The following is a 23188-nucleotide window of genomic DNA, read 5'->3' on the forward strand; positions in this document are numbered from 1 at the left end:
CAGCACGCTCTGATTCATTCTGCCTGCTGATTGGTCGTTCTCCCTGGCTGCTGACATCATCCTGTTACTGGGTGGAAAACTTATGCAGCACAGCCCTGATGCTGACTTCTGATTCTTGTGAAGGGGACATTGTACTCAACAGCGAGATCAGATCGTAGCTCAAATGGAATTGGAAGATATCTTTTTTTGTGTGATCACTTCAGTCATCTTATGCCTCTTAAATTATAGAGCCCTCCCAACCCCCATGCAGTAATCTAGCAAATGCTATTGTGTGGCACTTTCCCTTCCAAGCCACCCAACCCCCAACAGCCTCTAGAATACAAGAGAATAAGAAAAAAACCTTATCGTTTGCCTTTGACTGTAGATGGAAGATGTCTTACACGTCTTCTAGGTGGGGCTGGTCTTCTGATTAGTTCATTTGTCTTTACTATCAGTATTAAACTATGTCTTCACTTGCTACAAAGAATTGTGAAGCAATATTTAGGACTTTCTATAAAAAATGCCTTATTACCTCTCATTTATTTTCCCAGCATTCTGTAAGCCTTAGGTAAACTGGGGAAGTAATGGCAAAGGCCAACTTGTCTGTTGCTCTTTACCGTGTGCAAAGAACTTTTTTATATACAGTGTCTCATATGTTCTTCACGGCAGTACTATTACTTCCCCCACCGTATAGATAAGAAAACAAACCCCCAAATATTAAATCCGTTGCCAGCCACATAGCTCGCACATGACGAAGCTGGGACGCAAACCCATGGTTTTTAATCCTAGTTTTTGAACTCTTTTCACTCCATAGAATCTTTCAACCTTGGGAAGCTAAGTGATTTGCAAGAACCAGTGCAAATTAAGTAGCTAAACCAGTGCCAGAACCCAGCAATTCTTGTTCTCCACACGAGGCCTTTTCTTCTAAACCTCTTGGTAGCTCTCAAGACAACATTAGAGATGCTCTTAGATACACATTTATTTTAGAAATCTTTAGGCTTTCACAAGCTTTTACTGATTAAGTGCAGCTTTGAGGGAAAAAAAAAAGAAGCCTAATAATTCAGATGCACATTTGCATTTATTACATAAGGCTTCCGTAAGGGATAAGATTATCCAGTTGCAGGCTTATTTTAAGTTTTAATGGAATGATTTTGACAGAGCAGAAATAGCAAGCTTAGTAACTAGCTCGGTAACTTAGATGTCAGAGACATTTCCATGGTGGATAGAGGGGCTCCTCAGCTCTCAGGAGACACTGGATTTCTCTTGTTTATCTCTGGCTGGGATGATTAACCACTCTTAGCTTGGCTTTCATCTTTCCTGGCACAGCTTTGTCTTTCATCTCATTCATTGCTCCAAACCCTTCTTCTTTTTCACCTTTAATTCACATACAAAATATTTCAGCTTCCCTAAGTTATTTTTACATAAGCAGAGCAGAAAAACATGGATATACTTCACGGAGCCGGCCACATTTGGTTTGCTCAGGCGAAAACAATGCTCCCTTACCCATCTTTATTTTTAAATGAGACAAAGAATCCTTCAAAAAGGCTTAGGAGACTAAAATGTTGGAGGAAAGGAATGAAAGAATGGGGGGCAAAGATTACTCAGACATGGAGGTGAATATTTTTATTTTCTATCTTGATCTTTGTGACTGCAGCCCCAAAACACATAGTGTGGTGACTTATATTTCACAATGTGCATAGCTGATTCTGTGTACTTTGCAATCTTCTCTCATTTTCCCAGTAATTGCCTTTTTTCACCGTGGGGCTGTTTGTCCCCTTGACCCCCAGGTCTCCTACTTCCTGTGTATGACTTAGGCACATCTAGCTCACTCTAAATTTCAGCAAAATGTTCTCTCTGAAAGTGACTTCATTTCACACCACTCAGATCTTCACATTTTCACCGCCTGTGGAAATACAAACTTACTGATTTTTGTCTTTCTGTGTTATTTGAAGGTAACAAACAACTTGCTGTGCTGAAAAACAGAACTGTTGTCTCATGGAGTCCCCAGAGTAATGGGCAGTTCCCACATCCAGCTCTCTGCCTCCCTGTTCAGTGGACCTACCACACCTTTGCTTCTGCTATCTCTTTTGCCTGAAATGTGTGTCTTAAAATATGGCACAGTAAATGCTGAGCAAAAACAACAAAATCCTATGGTCACATAGTTAGTGGCGGTTGAAACTGAAATTAGACCTCAGCCTCACATGATTATTAAACGAACATTTTAATGATAAAGAAAGACATTAATGTAGGCTAAAAACAATGTGTGCCCCATCCAATTCCAAAACTCCAGACAGGCACAGTGACTAACACCTGGAATCCTAGCACTTTGGGAGGCCAAGGCAGGTGGATCACCTGAGGTCAGGAGTTCGAGACCAACCTGGCCAACATGATGAAACCTATTAAAAATATAAAGAAATTAACCAGGTGTGGTGGCAGGAGCCTGTAATCCCAGCTACTCAGGAGACTGAGGCTTGAGAATCGCTTGAACTCGGGAAGTGGAGGTTGCGGTGAGCCGAGATGGTGCCACTGCACTGCAGCCTGGGTGACAGAGCAAGACTCCGACTCAAAAACAAACGAACAAACAGAAAACAAAAGTCCAGACATGAAAGTCCCTGCTGTGAGTCTGGGACTTGGAATCAACCCACCCAGGCCCACTCCCACTTCATCCATTTCTCCTACCTATTTTTCACTCTGGGAGATTCATTTTGCCCAGAAAGTAGGAGCAAATCAGGCCCACAGCTAGACATTATGTTCTAAGCTAGATGATCTCTAAGGACGCTTCCAGTATGACATTCTATGACTTTGAGCCCTTTGCAAAATTGTGTGCCGGATTAAGAGTTCAGGCTGTGGAATCAGGTCCTATTAAAACCTCAGCTCTGCAACACACCAGCAGACTACAGGGAGAGCGGAAGAGACGGAAACCAAGATAAGAGTGGGGATGATTTAACCTCCCTCTGTCTGTTCCTTTCTTTCTTTCTTTCTTTTTAATAAATCAAGCAGAGTAACATACCTGCCTCTTATAGAAGAGGATTAAATAGGATAATACCTGTGAAATCCCTAACACAGAATTGGATGTGGGATGTTCAAAAATCCCAGTAAATGTTGCCAAGTATTTTTGCCAAACTGATAGAAACTCAGATACATTAAGAAAGAAAAAAAAAAAAAAGATGGAGAGGAATTAATAAAAGCAAATTTCAAAAATCAGAATCTGTGGTCCTCATAGCTTAGGTAATCAAAGATAAAGGCAAAACATGTGAGGATAGAACGAAAACTCTAAATATCTCAAGATGGTTTACATCAAAAAGAAGAATTTTTATTTCTCTTTCAATGAGCTTTCCCAAATTAAGCTGTAGTTTTTATTATATTTATTTAGTATACCTGTTCACCATAGTTCTACTGTCAAATTCCAGGATCTTTCTACATGTCCTTCCCATGAAATTGGAGATCAGTGATAAGGGGGTTACACATCTCTTTTCTCCTGATTTCACTGCATCATTTGTAAAATCTCTGAGATAATCTGAAGACACTAAAAACTCGTATGACATATCAGGAAGTGCTCCAGAGACCAAAGTGTATGATTCTGTGGAGCCAACACCACGGCATGAACGTGGGACCCAGTTCCTAATCACATACAGCTAAACTGGGAACTGCCAGAAGGGCTACATTTTATATTTCAACCCTCAAAATTTATCAAATAGCCTGGCTGTTTTGAAAGTCCATAAAAAGCCGGGTGCGGTGGCTCACGCCTGTAATCCCAGCACTTTGGGAGGCCAAGGCGGGCAGATCACGAGGTCAGGAGATTGAGACCATCCTGGCTAACACGGGGAAACCCCGTCTCTATTAAAAATACAAAAAATTAGCCGAGCGTGGTGGCAGGCGCCTGTAATCCCAGCTACTCAGGAGGCTGAGTCAGGAGAATCGCTTGAACCTGGAAGGTGGAGGTTGCAGTGAGCCAAGATCACGCCAGTGCACTCCAGCCTGGCAACAGAGTGAGACTCTGTCTCTAAATAAATAAATAAACAAATAAATAAATAAAAGTCTCTAAAAAATCATGCAGGTTAGATTACTGAACAATGTTTACTGTCTGTCACGTGCAATACAAATACACTGTGCTCAATTTTGAGACTATTGTGATGAATAAAACAACAGCCCCATACTGATAGATGCATAACAACATTAAAATGTAATGTCATGAGTAGTGTGGCATAGGTATTCACAAGTCTGTGGATGCCCATAAATCAGGCACTTATTTCTAGCTGTAAAATAGGGAGAGGCTTCCCAGGGAAAAAACAGTGTATGGTACCCTACATGTACTGACCCATCAATTAAGAATCACCTGGAAAGAAATCTCTACTTGTGCCATGCTAAAGGGCTCAAAGACCCTCTGAGACCTGTCATCAAATTTTTTTTTTTTTTTTTTTTTTGGTACAGTCTCATTTTATTGACCAGGCTGGAGTGCAGTGGCGTGATCTTGGCTCACTGCAACCTCCGCCTCCCGGGTTCAAGCGATTCTCCTGCTTCTGCCTCCCTAGTAGCTGGGATTAAAGGCGTGCACCTCCATGCCCGGCTAATTTTTGTCTTTTTAGTAGAGACAGGGGTTTCACCATGTTGGGCAGGTTGGTCTCGAACTCCTACCTCAAGTGATCCGCCGGCCTCGGCCTCCCAAAGTGCTGGACCAATTTTTTAAGTAAGATCTTGAGTTAACAAAAAGAAGACATGTTCATCAGATCTGCATGTAGCATAAAGTTGGATGAAAGAGCTGGTAGCATGATTCAAAAAGATATAGCAGGCAGGGAGGATGGCCTGAAACCAAGAAAAATGTAAAAATTTGTATTTAAAAAAAATCAAACGTATAAGAACAGGAGGTGAAAAAACTGGTTCAGAAGCACTCCATGTGAGAAGACACAGGGAATGATTAGCTGGAAGTTCTTGGTTTGACTATTAGCTTCTTTAATGAAACAAAATGTCATTACTAAACTGTCATATCCTCAAGGACAGGGGTCACATCTTAAATATTTTAATATCTCTCCCTTGTCTAGCATAGGGCATAAAACAGAGTATGTGCTCAATATATCTTTCTGAAACGGAGTCAAAACTAAGAATGGCCAAAGGAACAGGTTCCACTAAAGAATGGACTGTGGTCAGAACCACCAGAGAAGGCTGTTTCAGTTCTCGGCTCATGTACAGTCTTTCTGACACTGCCCTAGGCTTTCTCCTCCCATTTTCTTCTTAAGATAAAAGTCAAAATCTTTTGCATGATGTAGAAGGTGGGACCTCTTCCCCGTTTGTCCTAAAGCCCCACTCCCCACTGCTCTCTTCCTGGCTCACATACTGCTCCCACTCTTTCAGTTCCTTCCAGTCTGAACAAGTGCCAGTCTCTTTTCATGGAACACTCCTCACCGGCCTCTCACACTCACACACATGCACACACACTCTTGTCTTTTTAACCTCCCCCTCTCTTTCTCTTTCTCCCCCTCTCCCAACTTTCCCTGTGTAGCTTCAGTGTAGGGGCCCCACAGGTTCAGCACATTTCTCCTCAAAGCAAAGAAAGGACAGCTGAGAGTACGGATGAACAAAGCCTCATAACCGCAGGGAGGGCTATTCCCTGGAGGAACAGAGAATCACATACCAATGCGAGACCCACTGCATCTGGGGGAGGAGATTCCTAGAACAAGGACAGGGCTGAATACAAAGGAGAGGGGCAATTTTGCCGACCCAAGCTGGCTAAGAGTTACCCAAAGGATGACAAAAGTAGCAATTACTCACTGCAGCCTGAACACTAATTCCTATCCTGAAACTTACAACTATATTCAATATTACATTTACACATGATACATGATATAAATTTGGTTTACAACCACTGATTATTAAAAACTCTTGAGTCATGCAACTCATATTTTATTAACCTGATAAGAATTCACTATTCTTGTAACAGATCAGATGACTTTTTGCATGGACTTTATTTATTTTCTTCCAAAACATTATTGTATTGAGGATATAATGATGAGAAAAAGCGTCCTCATGAAGCATATCATCTCATGGAGAAGGCAACCAAGCAAAAAGACAAACAAACAAACAAACAAACACGATTGCAAAGAAGGTGAGAAGTGTTGCAAGAAAATAACCCATAACCATATTATTGTATCAAGATGTAAAATGATAAAGTGAAACAGTTTAATCAAGCTCCTTCATGACTAAATATCAGTTTTCTGTGTTAACTTGATGAAGATGGCAGAAAGGTTATTTTTACTAAAGTAAGTTTTTCCCTGGCATGTCTGAAGAAAAGGCATCTACTTACTTGGAGTTTCCAGTTTCAAACTCAGCAAAGGCACTACTGCAACACAGCAGACACTGAAATCGGCACCTTTGGAGGCACAGAAAATATAACAGAGTAGTTCAGGTCAAACAGGTGGCTTCCATCAGTGGTTGGGTCGTAAAGAATAAAAAGGGAGAAAAGCGAGAAGATTGGCAATGTCTCAAATCCCACAATCCTCAATCCCTTATGTCACCCACAGTTCTGATGTGGGTCTTGAGTTTCACTTATTTTTCTCAGATTGATGCTTTCAGCTTTTCTAACAGGGTGTATGACCTCTCAGGTGTCACCTTTGCTGTGGATGTTCTTTTTTCCATGTGCAGTGATATGGCATATGACTTAACCTTCAGAATCTGAAGTTCACGAAAAGGTTTGGATGATCCCACTCTTCTCTTGGGCAGAGAATAGCAAAGCTTTATCTTACTTGCCTCTCCAGCCTCCATCGTAAATTTCAAGTTATTTTGCTCCTGAATAATGGCAGTGGTAGCTGAATTAGAAAGGTCACTGGAATTCTGATCTCAGCTTTTCACTTGTTTTTAAAAACGCTTCCTGTCGCTTGTTAAATCTTAGTTGCTATTGTTAAGTAGCACACGGTATTTACGGTGTGAGTTAAGAAACATCAAGAAAACTGTTCTGGATTACTTTGTCAACCCATTTACAGAAAGCACAGATGTGCTACCCTCAGGTGACCTAGGAGGCAATGGGTTCCCCTGTCATTGTTGGCCCACACTGTGTCCCCAGATAGACTAACATTTTAATTTCTGCCTCTTTTGTGCCTTCCATTATCCTGGGGTCCAAGGTATAAACGTGTCTGGAATCACAATTTGTGGAAGGTTAGTAAAATTTTGAAACAGGACCAGGACCAGTCAGTGCTTGAGATGGATTTTTTGGAGTTTCTCCAAATGTATGGGTTGTCCATTTGTGTCATGTGGCCAGATTTGAGTCTAGAATAGACAGTTAAGACAAAATTATGCTTACTGCAGGCTAGTTTTACAATGGAAAAAAACTGAAGGGAGCAGTCTGGAGAGGATTGCCTCTGTGCTTTAGAAGGCTTTTTCCATAGAGGAATGCTGCTTGAACACAGTAAGGCTTTAGGATCCTTAGGAGGCCATTACTATATAAAGGATGATTTAAATGGAAAATGATGGTGAAGACTGAAAAGGCCCTGGTTGTTGGCAACTGTTCTGTCTACTCAAAAGGAAGATAGTTGGTATCCCAGCACCACCATGTATCAGCTATATGAATTTGAGAACGTTAACTTACTTCTCAGAAAAGCAGTGGTATTATGAAGTTAGGGTTAAATGAGTTAATATGTATAAATGTTTAGCGCGATGCCTGACACATTGAAAGTATTCTGCCAAATCTTTTAAAGAGACAACCTAAAATATTATACTTTAGTGGTTTATATGGTTTTTGGGGTTCACTTTGGGAATTTGATGAAAACTGCAGATTCTTGCTCCTCAGGAAAACATATATATATACAAATTTTTTGCACAGTTTTAGGAAATTCAAAGATCCAAAGCAGTACAGTGATAGATTTAAGATTAAGATCCTTTGTTCTAGACCAAGACCCATTCCCAAAGAAAAAATAAGGTCCTCAGTTTAATTTATATTTTATATATTTTTGATCATTTGTAATCATAATCTCCTTTTTAAATTTGGAAGGGAGCTTATCTAGTCTAAATTCTATATTTTATTTATTTTATTTTATTTAGGAGTAATAGTACTAAGGTCCTGAGAAAATACTTGGTATCTCAGTTAAGCTGAGAACTCTTTATCAATTTTGCATTTCTATAATAAAAAAATTAAATGCATTTTCTCTTTATCCACTACCCTTCATGTCTGAGCTCTTCCTTAAATTTTACTTATTTCTACTTTGTTCCTAATCCTGTTCTCTGAGATACACTTACAGCCCTGAGAAATTCATGTCTATTCCAAGGTCCATGACAGATATAACAATCTTTTCATTTCTGCGTATTTAAATTAGCATATTAAACTCTGCCCTGCCATATCCAGTTGATATTGTGGTATTTAATGGAAAAGAACTTTGTGCTGTGCTAGAGTAATAACTTCATCAGGTAGGAATTTAAATTAACAAAGACTTATTGAACACCTACAATAAGAGAAGCTTCATTCTATGTCATCTGGAATACATGAATGAACAGAATCCAGACACAGTGCGTGCCCTCATGGAGCTTAGAGTCTAACAATGAAAATGGTCTTTCTTTCAGAAGAACATTCTGGGGTTAGAATTCAGTTCATGGATGGGGCCAGAGATGAGCTGCAAATTTTCAGCCATGTGAATGCCACCAATGTCTCCATTACCACTCCACAAGACACTTGCTTTCATTTGCTTAAACAATAGCTGATTCATCATGGGCAGCACAAAACACAGAATGACCAAAGTATGTCTAGGCAAAATCCCGTAACTTCCCCCTGTCAGGAGCATGAACTACTGAGAGCAAATAGGACATATTTAGGTAAGTCATCTCTAGGCTTTTCAGTGCAAAAATATTTTTAAGCTCTTCTACTTTGCTACCAGGATAATTTGGGTGACTTTTGAGGAGAATTTTAACAATAGAGCAAAGGTTCCAGGGTTTAGCAGTTTGCTATAGTTAGAAGGTGGCAGGAAGTAGGACAGATGATGTGAAAAGAAGCAGATTAATAAAAAGGATGGGAGACTGGGACATGAAAAATTGGAAGTATATCAGATATACGTGCCAGGGCCAAAGCAAGAGACATGAAAAGGCCTTGAAATCATGTAACATTGTTGAAACTGTTTATTCCTCAGAGCCCATGGATCCCAGTGACATGTTAGCTCTTCTGACTTTGCATCACCAGTGGTGATTCATAGGCTCTAAGGAATTCACCTAATCTCACTCCAGAATGGGGTTGAATGATGTTGCTGGAGCCCTGAAGACAAAAGGCAAAGAGAACAAAAAGCTGAGCTGGTCCAGAGCTGGTAGGGTGTGACTCCAGCCTCTACTCACCCTGGGTTGTCGCCTTATCTAGGGGAACGGACTGCTGGTCTTCATTTCAAAGCTACTATGGGAAGCACCAGGGCTATGGAAACTATGATACCAACACATAAAGGCATCTACCTTCCTTTTGCTTTTTCCACTCAGAAAAATGTTACCCTACTTGGTTACCCTCCATATCTAGAAACTTATTCTTGTTTGGCTAAATATACCCTCTGGTTCTTTGAAAAAGGGGAGAAACTCTTCCCAATGTTCTTAGGAGGACTGAACTCAGACTTTGCTTCAGCCCCTCTTACCTGAGATGCCACTGCACAATGAGCTAAGCACTATAGGTGAAAAGCAGAAATTAGGTTTATGACATCTGAGGAAGGTGAAATCAACCTAAATGAGTTGCATCATTAGCTCAAGAGAAGAAAATCATTTACTTATGACCTGGTAAAGCAGGGATTTTTCATGTGCACTCATAATTCATAGGCCGCAATATTTTTTAGCAGAGGAATTGCTTATCTCCTCTTCTGGTGAATGCTTTGATAGACAACAGTATAAATATCCTGTAGTATGGGTCTTTGGTTTTGTAAACAATCAGAAATAAATACGGCATTTTGCCTGATGACTAAGCCAGACTTACAAAGAAAGAGGCTTCTACAGACAGAAGGCAATCATAAAAGGCAAAGAAGACCTTCTAGAAGAACTGTGGTGCTTGGTACACACTTAAATACTCTTACCCATTTACCACCAAGGGGACCCTCTGAGCCCAGCCCCATATTTATAAAAACCAGACCTATTTATGTTTGGGTTCTTCCTTGAGTCATACAGAACATATTGGACATATTATCTTCTATATTTTGTTCATATCACAAAAGGTAGTTGCTTCCTGCTGAGTGAAAACAGGAATCATTACCTATGGCCAGTAGACAAAGCTCTAGAAGTATTCCAAAGCACTCTATCTCAGAGTTCCAGCTCTTAAATGGGAACAATATCTCCTTTTCATTAACTGGAAAACTGTAATTTTTTCAGTTAAAAACTTAAAGAATGATCTTTAGCTTAGAAAAAAGAGAATTTGTTGGGAGCAGGACACATAAGGGTAAATATACGTGTGTGTGTATTTGTGTGTGTACACAGACTCATCTGCGTACACATAGACTCATCTGCATACACATGTAACGCCAAATTTTAGAAATCATCTGTCTTCATCTAGAGAGGGGTTAGAATGAAGAACACATTCATGTCATTTAATTTCTCCATGACCTTAGCTTCTTCATTATTCAACAGTATCACTGACACTGAGTTCTCTTAGAATCTGACTGGATAGACTAGCTAACGGAAGACAAAAATGTACTTTGCAAACACAAGTGCAATAAAGATGTTTAATGATAAACCCTGAGTGTTATCAAGCACTTGAGGCCCTTTTAAATCAAAACAAACTGTCTTGGTAAATGGTACTAGGGAACCCAAAACATTAAAATTCAAGTAAATTTCAATTGCTGTTTAAAAATATATTTTTGTATGAAATCTTTTAAAAATAAAACAAATAGCTAACATTTACTGAGTACTCATGACAGGGAATACCTGTTCTAAGTGCTTTATATATGTCTTTTAATTTAATCCTCACAAAAAACCTGTGAAATAATGAAAAATGAAGTTTGAGGAGTTTTTGAATGGTGACTAGATTATACAATATTGAGGTAAAAAAATAACAGAAAATTTTCAATTTCACTCTTATAGAAGTCTTTAGGCAATATATTTTAGGTCACAGCTAAAGTTATACTTGCATAATGAGAATGTTTCCATTTGCTTCCATTCCTGGACACTCTAGTTCCCCATAGACATGTGGAATGTCTAGATGTTCATGTCTTCACTGAGGAATAGAAAATGCAAAGTGACAGGTCTGGTATATACAGAAATAACAGTAGTGCTAGCTCATCAAGAGCAAGGCCAGCACAACCACAACCCATCTAGTACTGCCCAGGGAGGCCATTTTATTTTCTTCACCATACCTGAAAGATGGCAGAGTGAAGTACCTCATTTATTTTCCAAAGGTTTAGTGAATCCTAAGAACTATTTCACGTGTCAGGTAGAAAATGAGTTCAAGGGTTGCTGAGCTCAGCATGAGTCCAGGATAAACTAGGCGGGGAGAGAGAGCAAGAGAGAGAGCAAGAGAGAGAGAGACAGAGAGAGAGAGAGAGATTTAGAAAGGAAAGGAAGGAGCAGTGCCTTCTGCAGAGATGAGGAACACGATGCAAAGGAATGGAAAACTAGAACAGTCCAGCTCTACTGTGATTAGCTGAGGCTCCTCCTCTAAAGCTAGCGATTGACCCTAAAGAAATGTATCAATTAGTTGTTCAGGGACATTCTACCTCTGGCAGGTTGAGTAAAATTAAAACATTTACACATATTTACATTTCCAAAACTAAATGACTTCCTAGTATACACATGGTCCCTTTATAACCACCCCACAGAGACCACCACAGTGATCTTTAATTTGCATCCTGAGACAAAGTGCCCTCATTCCCTTTGTTTTTCTCCTGACTACTTCCTTCTGGAAAACGTTTGAGGAAATTTAACTTTGATTTTTGTTGTTATTGCTTTGTTTTTCTTTTTCGTTCATAAACTCTGGGAAATCATTAAACCGGACCTGCAGGCATTAAGTCTGAATGAAGGATAATGTGTGGAAAGGGAGAAAGCCTTTGTCTCTCAGTTTTCTGTGTAGGCAATTGATAGCACAGACATATTAGAATCACTTCAACATGAAACCTAGAGAGGAGAAGCACTTTGGGTAATAGATTACTGATTGCCATTCTCTAACTTGCAACAGAAAAAAAATTCTAAAAAGTTTGAGGTTTTTGCACAGCAGACATTCTTAGTGAAACATAGACTGTAAGAATTTTTCTGTGTAAAAACTGAAATGGGGGTTTTCTGGCCCAGTGAGTTCTAGTTCTTTCTTTTGGAATGTCCTGACTTTCACATCCATTTACTAATGAGAACTAAGGGTAATATTTCATATGTATAAGTGCTTGACATGGAAATGAAGGAAGATTATTTCCGTCAGTCTCTTTTGGTTGAAAGAAACAGAATTAAGTTACTTCACAAAATCAGCCATGGGAAGAGATTAGATCGGTGAAGGAAATTATTACAAAGATACACAAGGACTGGAAGTGGAAACACACTAGGATTTAAGGAACTCTAAATACCAATGTCTTAGCTTCTTTGCTTTCTTTCTGTGTCTTGCCCCATCCTCCTACCCCTCCCAGCTTCCTCACCCTTTACTTCCTATCCGTTCTGTTCCTTCTTCGTTTTAGTTTGCATATGGTTCATGACATCCTCTTACAATCTGACTTTGCTGCCAACTGGCTTAGTATCATAGTTTCCTGATGCCAAATTTCCAAGAAAGGAATCTGATTGGCTCAGATTATCATTTTGAGCTAGTCCATACAGATGGATGGCTAGGTTACAGAATGACTGTCTTTGAGTCAACTGTCTATTCCTCGGTTGACTCACACAGTACAGAGCATGATTATTTAGAATAAGGCCACCAGCAGAGAGATTTACTTAGAGGAGTCTGTGGATAGGACAGGTTGATATGAACATCTTGAATTTGCTGGCAGGTTATGTGGAAACCAGTTTATTCATCTTATTTCTAGAGAATCTAATCCCAGCGATAGACCTGTACTTGCCTTGGTATAGCATGTGAAAGTACCAACAGCATCTCCTTCCTCTACCCTTAATTGTTAATTTTATCAACTTTATCTTCATCATGTCTGTCGCTTTATCTCTGTGACTAGCCAAGTGCTTAGGAATCTTCAGACTTATGTCTCAGAACATTTGGAATTTTGGCTTGGGTGCCAACAAAGGTAGTTTTCTTATCCAAAGATAACCCAAATATTTTTCGCGTAATACGCCAGTGGGTAATAAAATACTGGAATAGAGAATAATGGCTATGTCTTTGCCTATTCTCATAGCATTTATTTGAATAGGTGTCCAGTGAGCTATATTTGGTAAATGTATGAGAGATTTAATCTAGTGGACCTTACAGTTTGGTAACTTAACACAGATAATTAGTTCAAAGATATTTATAAAAATGACTGACTGAATAATGCCAAAGCATGATTTTATAACACTGTAAATGCTGGTGGCATCAAGCAGATCTGGGTTCAAATCAGAGCTCTACCTTTTGTGACCTTGACCAAACTTTCAGTCCCTAAAAATCACATTTAAATGGAGATAATTATAGCTACTTCATAGGCGTTTTACAAGTATTAGGCAAAATAATGTATGTAGGTTATTGAATAATTATTGGTACGTACTAAGTACTCAGTAAATGATAGTGGTTGCTTCTATTACTATATCTATGATGATTATCATCACTACCATGAAGGTTATGGGGATTACAGAATATAGATTAGAAATATGATGGTTATCTTCAAGTGCTTTACTGTCTTAAGACAGAAAATATCAATGTACTTGTTAGAAATGGTGCACACATATCACTTGCACATACACAAATGGAAATCAACAGGGTGGGGCCTAAGTGTGAAATGCTAAATGTTAGATAATAAAGTGATATTATTTAATTCGGAAAAATAGATTAAAATTTTGGTGAATTTTTAATAGGGATCTTGTCCCTCAGAAAAGAAAGGAAGATTTGTACCCCTTATGAAAGTTTGCCTACTGCAATGTAAAAAGCCAGGATTCATAGGAGTTTTGCAATTGGAGCATGAACTATATTAAAATGGGGAACTGAAACACTGGGAAAGGACCTACTACGTGGAGTCTCTGGGAGTTACTGTTGGAAACCAGGAGGCAGCCCACTTCTTGGGTTAACATTTCACTTCCTCGGGGAAGGCCTAGACCAGGAGAGGCCTAGACCAGGTTTGATCACCCTGCTTTATGTTCCCTTCCTGTGTTTTTCCCTACTATAACACTCGTTACACACTGGGATTATTTGTTTAAAGTCCGTCTTCTCTGCTAGGTTATAAATTCTGACTCTTATGTTCATCACTCTATCTCCATGACTAGTCAAGTGGCTGGAACATGGTAAGCACTCCACAAACATGGAGTGCTTGAATGCATGTATGAGTGAGGTAATGAACATGGAATTAGGAGGTGATTTCATCATACACTGTTTTGTATTGTTCTCTGGTATTTATAGGGGTTAATCCTATCTTCCTGTTGACATTGTACATTGCATTGAAACACAGCAAGAATTCTGTATCACATATCTTCAACACTGCCACTGAGATGTATCCAGTTATAGGCATAAATGCTCAAAAGATCTTTCTGGACTCTGCTAATAACCCTTTTTACATTCTATTCTCCATTTTCTATTTATCTTCTGTAACAATGCAGAGATTATACTTCAGTCTCACTATTAGATTATAAGCCTGTCCTTTGTTACTTTTATCACCAGGACTTACTGCTTGGTAAGGGTTCAATAAATAAATGACTAAATAAAGGATTATCTGGACAGCATATACTTCAAAGCATAATTTTCCAATTTTGCAGCCTTTCAGAATCTCAAAAGTTGCTGCTGTGATTCCAAGCTTGCAGTTCATGTGAGAATGCATCATCTCAAGACATTTCATCTTTGAAATTGCTGTCTTTGCTGCTATCATTCACATATACTTTGTGAATGTGTCTTCTTGCTCATAAGGCAAATTTTACCTTTGTATAAAAATAAATTTACAATTTTAAGACATTTGGGAATTTTTTGGTTAAAACAATCTGTTCACTTGATTTCTAGCTAACAAACTCTAATATATCTAATCATTTCATCCAGTGGGTTTTTTTGAGCACCTCTTAGATTCCAAGTACTAGAAATAGTCAGATGAATCAGTCTTGTCCCTAAAGATGCTCAAAGTCTAGATGTGCCATAGTCACATCCAGAAGATCTGAAAGTAGAGGTATGAATTATTCCCTTCAGAGGTTCCCTTCAATCCCACCTCAGTCCTGTGTTGATTTCCTGTAAATTCCTTATAATAGAATACTACATTATCTAAGACTTCTAAGTCAACAAATTATAACTCCTCTTTACTCCCATTAACTATATCCCACTCCCAAACTGCCTTATGCTTGTGTGACTTTTTCTATTGTATTAATCTACTCTCATTTTTAACACCCAGACAGCCAGTATATTTTACGGTAATATTTTAAATATATTTAAAAATATAATATTTCTGTCTTAATTTCCTCCTTTCTGAAAGAAGGGTTGAATATTTGGGACAGTGGATTTGGAATATCAAGAAGACTGTGGCTAACAACAACAACAAAAAATCACTGGGAGAACAAACAAAAACCAATACAACTCTAGTGATATCTGAGGATAGAGCTCCTTTTACTTTTACCCTGCCTACTTGAAAAAAATTCTGCTACTTCTCCTATATGCTGTTTCCACTAGATTCTTGTTGAAATATACTAAGACAAAACAAATCACAAAATTATAGAATTTAAAGAGGTCTTTGAAATTCTCTACTGAGACATGGATTAATCGTGAATTTAATAAAGTTTAAACTTTAGGATCCATCACTAGCATTGGCCCCTTCTGAGGTCCTGAGAGAGGTCCAGGCAATTTACTCACATGGTCATACTTTTAAATACATTTCAAAAGTAAGCTATTATAACCACTGTTGGTAAAGACCACAGTTTCTTTGTATACCAGTTTCCATCTTTCACAATCTCCCTCATGCTGGAGGCATTGGAGAAGCTGTGGGTATCTTTGTTGATCTGGCTGAGGGGAAGTTGAGATGGACATACCTTTAGCTTGAATTTATAAGTTAAATTTATGGGGCTCACAGTCATTTCAGTATATGGTTGTTATTTCCAGTGGTCTCAATAAAAGAATAGGTTCTAGGAATACTCCCATTGCTCACTGGGCCAATTCGCCAGGCATAATATCACAAAGATGTAAGGTCACAGGCTATTTCATGACACACATGTGTCCTAGGACACTCAGAACTAGGAATGTGTGCTAGGGGAAAGATTGAATTATCTTTCCATTCCCTCTAAAAAAGATAGTATTACAAAAATCATTAACAGAACAGGCATGGTGGCTCATGCCTGTAATCCAGCACTTTGGGAGGCCGAGGTGGGTGGATCACTTGAGTTCAGGAGTTCAAGACCAGTCTGGCCAACATGGCGAAATCCTGTCTCTACTAAAAAAATACAAAAATTAGCTGGGTGTGGTGGCATGCACCTGTAGTCTTAGCTACTCTGGAGGCTGAGGCAGGAGAATTGCTTGATGCCAGGAGGCAGAGGTTGCAGTGAGCCAAGGTCGTGCCACTGCACTCCAGCCTGGATAACAGAGCAAGACCTCGTCTCAAAAACAAAAAAAAAAAGTCATTAACATATGAAGAGGAAAATGGAATATACAGCCCCAAAGATGTAGGGAAAAAGTAATATAGGGTTGTGTCAGGCAGTTAATAAATATTTGTTATTTTTCTGGCTTGTGTGATTTTATAGTATTTTTCATCTTTTGAAAATTTATTGTGATTTTATTGCTGATTTTAAATAAGTATTCACTTTCATAACTATTAATAATTTTGCATCCATAATTTTATATTTCTTTTTTCAAAGAAGGTTCCTATAGCCTATAAGTTTTTGCCCCCACAAAACCTGGATCTGCTTCAACCCAATTTAATCACTCTTCCACATTTAATAGATAAGGAAGTGATTCCAAGTGATAGATAAGCTGTGATTCCCAGCTTGCATATACCATATAGTTCGTATATGGTTCACACCTGTAACTATATATGATACAGTTCACAGTGGTTCACACCTGTAACTATATATGATACAGTTCACAGCAGTACTGAACTAAACCCTAGGTCTCTTGACTTTCTGTCCAGTGCTATTTCTATTACCCTACATTATCTTACTTTTGACACAAGTATCTCAAAATCAAAGATCTTCACTGGAAAAAAAAAAAAAAAAGACAAATAAAAAAAATCTCCTGACAACAGTATATAATAATAGAATTTACATGGCATTTCTTATAAACTAGGCATTGTTTTAAAGTGTTTTATGTAGAATTCATTTAATCTTCAAAAAACTCTATGACAAAGCTAATCTTAATATTTTCATTTCTGCAGATGACAAACACTGAGATGCAGAAAAGTTAAGTAACTAGACCAAGGTCACACAGTATGTGGAAAGTATAACATCTTTTATATTGTGTCAGCTCACAGCAAGCATTTATTTAGGGCTTACAATGTTTCAGTTACTTTGCTGAGCAACTATAATGCATTATTTCAGTCCATCTTTACAATTGCCCTTTGAGTTAGGTAGCATTATTACTCCATCTTACAGATGACCAGATTGAAAGCATAGAGAAATTTACTAATTTTCCTGAAGTCATACATTTAGTAAGAGGCAAAGTCAATGCTCAAATTTCTGTCTAACTCCAGAGCCAGGGCTTCCAGCCTCTATGTGATACTGCCCATCAAATAAAACACTCTCAGTGTATCAGGCCTGGCTTCCTTGCTCTTCCAATATTCCCACATTTGCTGTGGCTCCTTTATCCTAAAGCAACAATTAGAATAGGAATTTGAGCAGAATGAGGATAAGAAGTGGAGTTAGCAGCGTAAAGGACATAGTAGCCCCTTCTTCGTTAGATAATTGTGCTCCCCATTGTGAGATATATATACTGTATATATGTGTGTGTGTGTGTGTGTGTATATATATAAGTTCATTTTCACACTGCTGATAAAGACATACCTGAAACAGGGAATAAAAAAGTGTAATTGGACTTACAGTTCCACATGGTTGGGGAGGCCTCAGAATCATGGTGGTGGCAAGAGAAAGATGGGGAAAAAGCAAAAGTGGAAACCCCTGATAAACCTATCAGATCTCATGAGACTTACTCACTATCAGGAGAATAGCATGGGGAAGACCAGCCCCCATGATTCAATTACCTTCCACTGGGTCCCTACCACAACTCGTAGGAATTCTGGGAGATACAATTCAAGTTGAGATTTGGGTGGGGACACAGCCAAACCATATCAATATACATATATATACATATTTTTAGGGTACCTGACATCATCATACATCACAATATTGCTTGCATGTGACCCCTTTCCTTAGCTTTTGTTAAAGAGATGACAAATTTATTTTTAATTAATGTTCTCTGATTAAGTTAACAGTGATAACTAACAGATCAGTAATTTAGATGCTGGAGAAGGTTTATAGAGGTCGCAAATTCAAATCCCTACAAAGAGCAAGAAGATAATGTAAATAAAATGACAAAAATGTAACCCCTAGGGAGTGGCAGGGACCTTAGTAAACAGAAGAGTGTATGTCCAAACCAAATAATAGGCCATTTGGGAATATAAGCCCAGTGTGACCAGATCTGACAATCTTTCTAAAGAAAATGGAAATCTAGATTTTTGGTTTTAAAAAAAATCCTAAATTGTGAATATTTGAAAGCAATTCAAAACTTTTTTCTAAAAGCGTCATGCTGGCTGACTGTGCAAGCCAAACAAATAAACCACACACCCTTCACATCTGTAGGCCTTTTGTAGTCTGCTTTATAGTGGGGTTAAATAAAGAACACTCTGATCTGAAATGTTAGAAAAGAAAACTGATAGGAATTTGGGTCCTGATGGAATATTTGTGTTTTGAAAAATGAGCTTCGATAAGAATAATCTCAGTGGAGGTGGGTGATTGAAGAGGTGGAATGGGGTGGGAACTAAAGTAGTGGCCTTTTTGAGAACAGATTCTCTTATTTCTCCTTTGGAGTAGTATTGGTCTCGGGCCTTAGGAAAAAATAGCAGGAATCTAATTAACAGCTCTAAGGGAGCAATCAATTTACAATTGTGTGAAGTGTAAATTCCTTTGTGCAAGAAACAAATTACAGTATTTGCAAATGTGTAAATAATGCAGCACTGCCTGAGCAATCCAAATGCTTTGGGTGTGCCCTTGAGAAAGAAAAAGAAGCTTGAAGAGACAAAATGTTAGAAAATGACCTATTGTCTCAAGAAATGGAATTTTAAAATTATCTTTAGTAACTGATTTTTCTCAATTAACTCCTTATTTTGAAACTATAGAGGAACTCAGTTCTTTGGTCAATAGAATGAGAATATCTAAAGAACTAAACAATTTCAAGTCCAAAGTCACAGCATATTATTAAAAGGGTAACTTCAATCAAATGTGCTAAACACAAAAATTTTCCTTCAACCCTTCCTACAGCTCTGGTTTGTGGCAATAACTTTCATTTCATAAAAGAGAGAATGATGCCCAACCCATAATAGTTAATACTTTCAATGTCAGAGAAAGATTGGTGACAGGTAAGAACATGAACCTAATCTCTCTGCTTCAAAGCAGTGGATTTTTCTGAACAATTCAATTCACATTTATTGGGTTGCTTTTATAGAGAGCAAAACTCATTACTTTCTATAATATTTTTTTGAGTACTTCCCTATTGCTTGAGCTAGGAGCCAAGGATACAAAGTAAATGTTACTCTATCCCTGCCTTCAAGGGGTTTGAAGTCTAATGAGAAAACAGGATTTAAACCTATCATTTGCATAGTAAGCTTTTTGGTAAAGAAGAGGTATAGAGGGGCAATATGGATGTTTGGACAAGTGCTTGATTCAGGAAATGGTTCAACAGGAGAAGATATTCACCAGGCGGAAGGAAGAAGGGAACGGGATTAAGGTAGAGGTAAGTGGAATACTGATGGACCTTATGCAGAATGATAGCTTTAAATGATTGCTCTCGCCTGTGTTCTTATTCAAATCTTTCCACAAAATATTTTAGCAAGTTGCACCAGGAGCCTTAAGACATATGTATACCCTTTTACTCAAAAATTCCAGGCCTAGAAATCAGAGATGCTGCCAGAAACTTAAGTATGAGGGAGTTTATTTCGTTATTTACAATCATGAAAAACCTGAAACAACCCACATACTCAACAATAGCACAAGGATTAAGTAAGTTATGGTACATCCAAGCCATGTGATTTTATGGATTTCCTGTTTAAAAAAAAAAATCACACTTTAAAAGAATATTTCAAAACAAGCAAAATGATTATAACAGTTTTGAAATGATGTGCAATGTTTAATGAAGTTATCATCCTAATTTTGTAATAAAAATTAAAACGTAGTTCTCAACATTGGTTGTAATTTTCACTCATATCCTACTTTTCTAAAGTTCTTTCTTGTTTTAAACATACCGGACACAAAAGGGGCGGAGTTTCTCCTTGTTCTATGTGCAATAAAAAGAACTGGCTTTTGTTTCTTTCCCTTTTAAGTGTGATCCTGGGTTTGAAATCACATTCTCTTTATGGTATTCAGGCTGGCTAAGAAAGGAAGGAAGGTTAGGTGAAGAATGGAAGAGAAAGGAGATGTCCAGAAACTGAACATTTCCATGAGAGAGGAGAACAACTATGATGGGAGTGAGGGTGTGAGGACAGACCAGAAAGAGTGGCTGCTGTGTTAAGAATAAGGTACTGGCATTGAGTAGTTGAGGGCAGAACATAAACACATATATAATGGTTCAGTATAAGAAATGTCACAGTGCAATACATGATTAACTGCCAAGTAAATAGCACTACAGACAATATATATTATAATAGTTTGGAGAAATTTGGTGGAGAGATCCATCATATGGTCAGATACATGTATGTGACCATGTATTATTGAAGATATTCATCTACTAAAATCTCCCTTTATCAATCTTTGTTAGAGGGTGTTATTGTATAGGGCTAGATTATCTTGGCTTTCCTTTCTGGGGGATTTAGTTACTGGGGTATTTAGTTAGAACTTAAAGGAACTCATTTCAAAAGGATTTTAGCTGTCAAGTGAAAAAAGAAAAGAAAAGGTTATAAGAAGAATGTGCTAGAAAACAATATGAATTTAAAATACTATTTGAGAAAATTCAATCTGCACAAAAATTCACTTCATCCTTCAATTTCTCTTTTCCTTTAAAATGTACTCACATAAAAATCTGCTTTAAAAGCCAGAACCAGCCAGGAATATAGCCCAAGAAATTTACCACTAAATGGGGACACATATGTGTTTCTTAGAAAAACTGTGCCTTGCTGACTTTCTCCCTGGATTTCTTGGTTCTCTGCATCGAAGGGCATGTGGTAATTCCTTCCTTTTCTGAATTTGCTTGCTTTTACAGTTTCTTCTAACTGAATCTTAAACACCTTCCCCACACCATCGGTCTTTCATTATATATGTCTACACAGCATCAAGCGACCTTTAGCTAACACTGGAGAAATGGATCAACACCTTTACCCAACTACATCACTTAGACCCTTTGGGGGGTTTCTACTCTATTTTAATCTATTTAAACCTGACACTAGCAGATTTCCATTTCCTTTGTTCCTTGTGTAGACTTGGTTTATATGTGTTGGTCTCTAAAAAGGGACAGAGAGGAGACAGCTGTTGAGAAATGAGATTGGCAGTTTTAACCGCACAATTTGGTCTAATACCTTTGATATGCTAAACTTGCTAGCTCCTCCAAGTGTACCTTTCCGATTTTGCATAACACCACCCTGAATCCCTAAGGAAACCAGGGTTTGTTGTTGTTGTTGTTTTTTAATTAAAAAGAAAAGAAAGAAATGCAAACCAGTGAAACCGTTCTTTTAAATCATCTCCACATAGATTTCATTCTACGAACTGCAGGCCTTCACAAATCCTGGTACGCTAGAGACCTTTAAAAAAGGAGAAGCCGAGAATACTGATTAGGTTCTAAAAATCGAAAACAGGTGATGTCATAATGCATAGTCCTGTGGCCACGGCCATGGCCGGGTGGGGAGCTGGGCTCCAGTGATCACTGCACAGCGCTCCATGCCAGTAGGCGATGCAAGTTATCTCCGGGGCCCGGAGGACACGAGTGAGGACCGGGCACCAATCAGGTTCTCGCTCTGCGCCTGCCTTTGTTCTCACTCGGGAGCAGGTTGCGGGCGTCTAGCATCGGGAACCCGCATTCGACTCCGACGCGCATTGCTAGCCCCTTCGGGAGACCTGGCTCCCCTACCCGTCTGTCCCCCCACACTCGGTCAGCCTGCGCTTTCCCCAATCAAGTCTGTCTTCTCTCCGCAGAACGTGGAAGCTAAAACCCTGACTCACCATTCTAAGCTTTGGAAGAGGCAGGTTTGTCCCAATAGTTTTAAACGGCAATTTGTTCTCTGAACCTTCCTTTCTGAGCAGGGCTCTGTGCTCTGCATGTATTCGAACAGCTGCCTCAGGAAGGTCTTTTGGGTGAGAAAACAAGCCCCTTTGGCCTTTTCGTGCTGGACAAGTAAAGGAACTTACATCTCTAAGATAACCGCGAGAAGGTACTTCAGAAACAGGAGGAAACCGCTAAACCAGAGGTTTTGTGTCTCTCCCCTCAAACTCGATTACTTGCATAAATATATATATAACTCAGACATTTATCCCCTATCCGCCTCTCAAGCCTCAAGTAACTGAAGTCTTTGCAAAACACGGTTCACAATAAATGATGCATAAAGTTCTTTGAGATCCCTGGATACAAAGTCCTTCATAACTGCAGGCTTCTTTACAGCTAAAGTTAGATTTTGGTGGAGAGAAAGCCTAACCACTGCCCTGAAGGAAGGAACATTTAATCCTCCCACTCCCCTCCCCCTTTCTCGAGAGATCAGGAAATATTTAGCTCAATCTTAGACTCTCTAGCGAGCTCTAGCTCCCAACTATTTATCTCATTCAGCTCACCACTTTTGCAGGGACCTGGGGGGCGTGGCTTATCTTGGGGGTGGGGCTTGGATGGCAGTATATTTGCATACCACCCACCCTCGTCCTCTTATTGGCAGAGGAGAGCAAACTGTTCCCTGCTACCCTACTACTTAGCTAACCGCCATCTCCCTTCAGTTCCGAGCCTCGGAGACAAACTTAACTTGCCCGGAGATTCAAGGCTTCCTCGGCCCCTGCGATTGGCCGGCGCGACTCCCAACCGGGCTCT

General features: G+C 38.9%; 1 protein-coding gene and 1 long non-coding RNA gene across 3 annotated transcripts in view; one reads left to right on the forward strand and one right to left on the reverse strand.

Moving 5' to 3' along the window:
* Positions 1-1359: 1359 nt before the first annotated feature.
* LOC103877826 lies at positions 1360-23180 on the reverse strand. Of its 2 annotated transcripts, XR_004177399.1 has the most exons (5): positions 22942-23180; positions 22339-22463; positions 21836-21920; positions 6278-6343; positions 1360-1882 (listed from the first exon to the last, which is right to left on the reverse strand). It is a non-coding gene; the product is annotated as an uncharacterized LOC103877826 (long non-coding RNA). The 2 variants fall into 2 exon arrangements; XR_637695.4 differs by having other exon boundaries at positions 21699-21920; positions 22339-23180.
* Positions 22057-23188, forward strand: part of SESN3 (sestrin 3) — a 66522-nt gene continuing 65390 nt past the window's right edge. Inside the window, exon 1 of the mRNA XM_009187137.4 lies at positions 22057-22362. Within this exon, the coding sequence (XP_009185401.1) occupies positions 22057-22362 (306 nt within the window). The remainder of the gene's footprint in view (positions 22363-23188) is intronic.

The sequence above is a fragment of the Papio anubis genome, chromosome 12 (assembly GCF_008728515.1).
Source record: "Papio anubis isolate 15944 chromosome 12, Panubis1.0, whole genome shotgun sequence".
Classification (NCBI taxonomy): domain Eukaryota; kingdom Metazoa; phylum Chordata; class Mammalia; order Primates; family Cercopithecidae; genus Papio; species Papio anubis.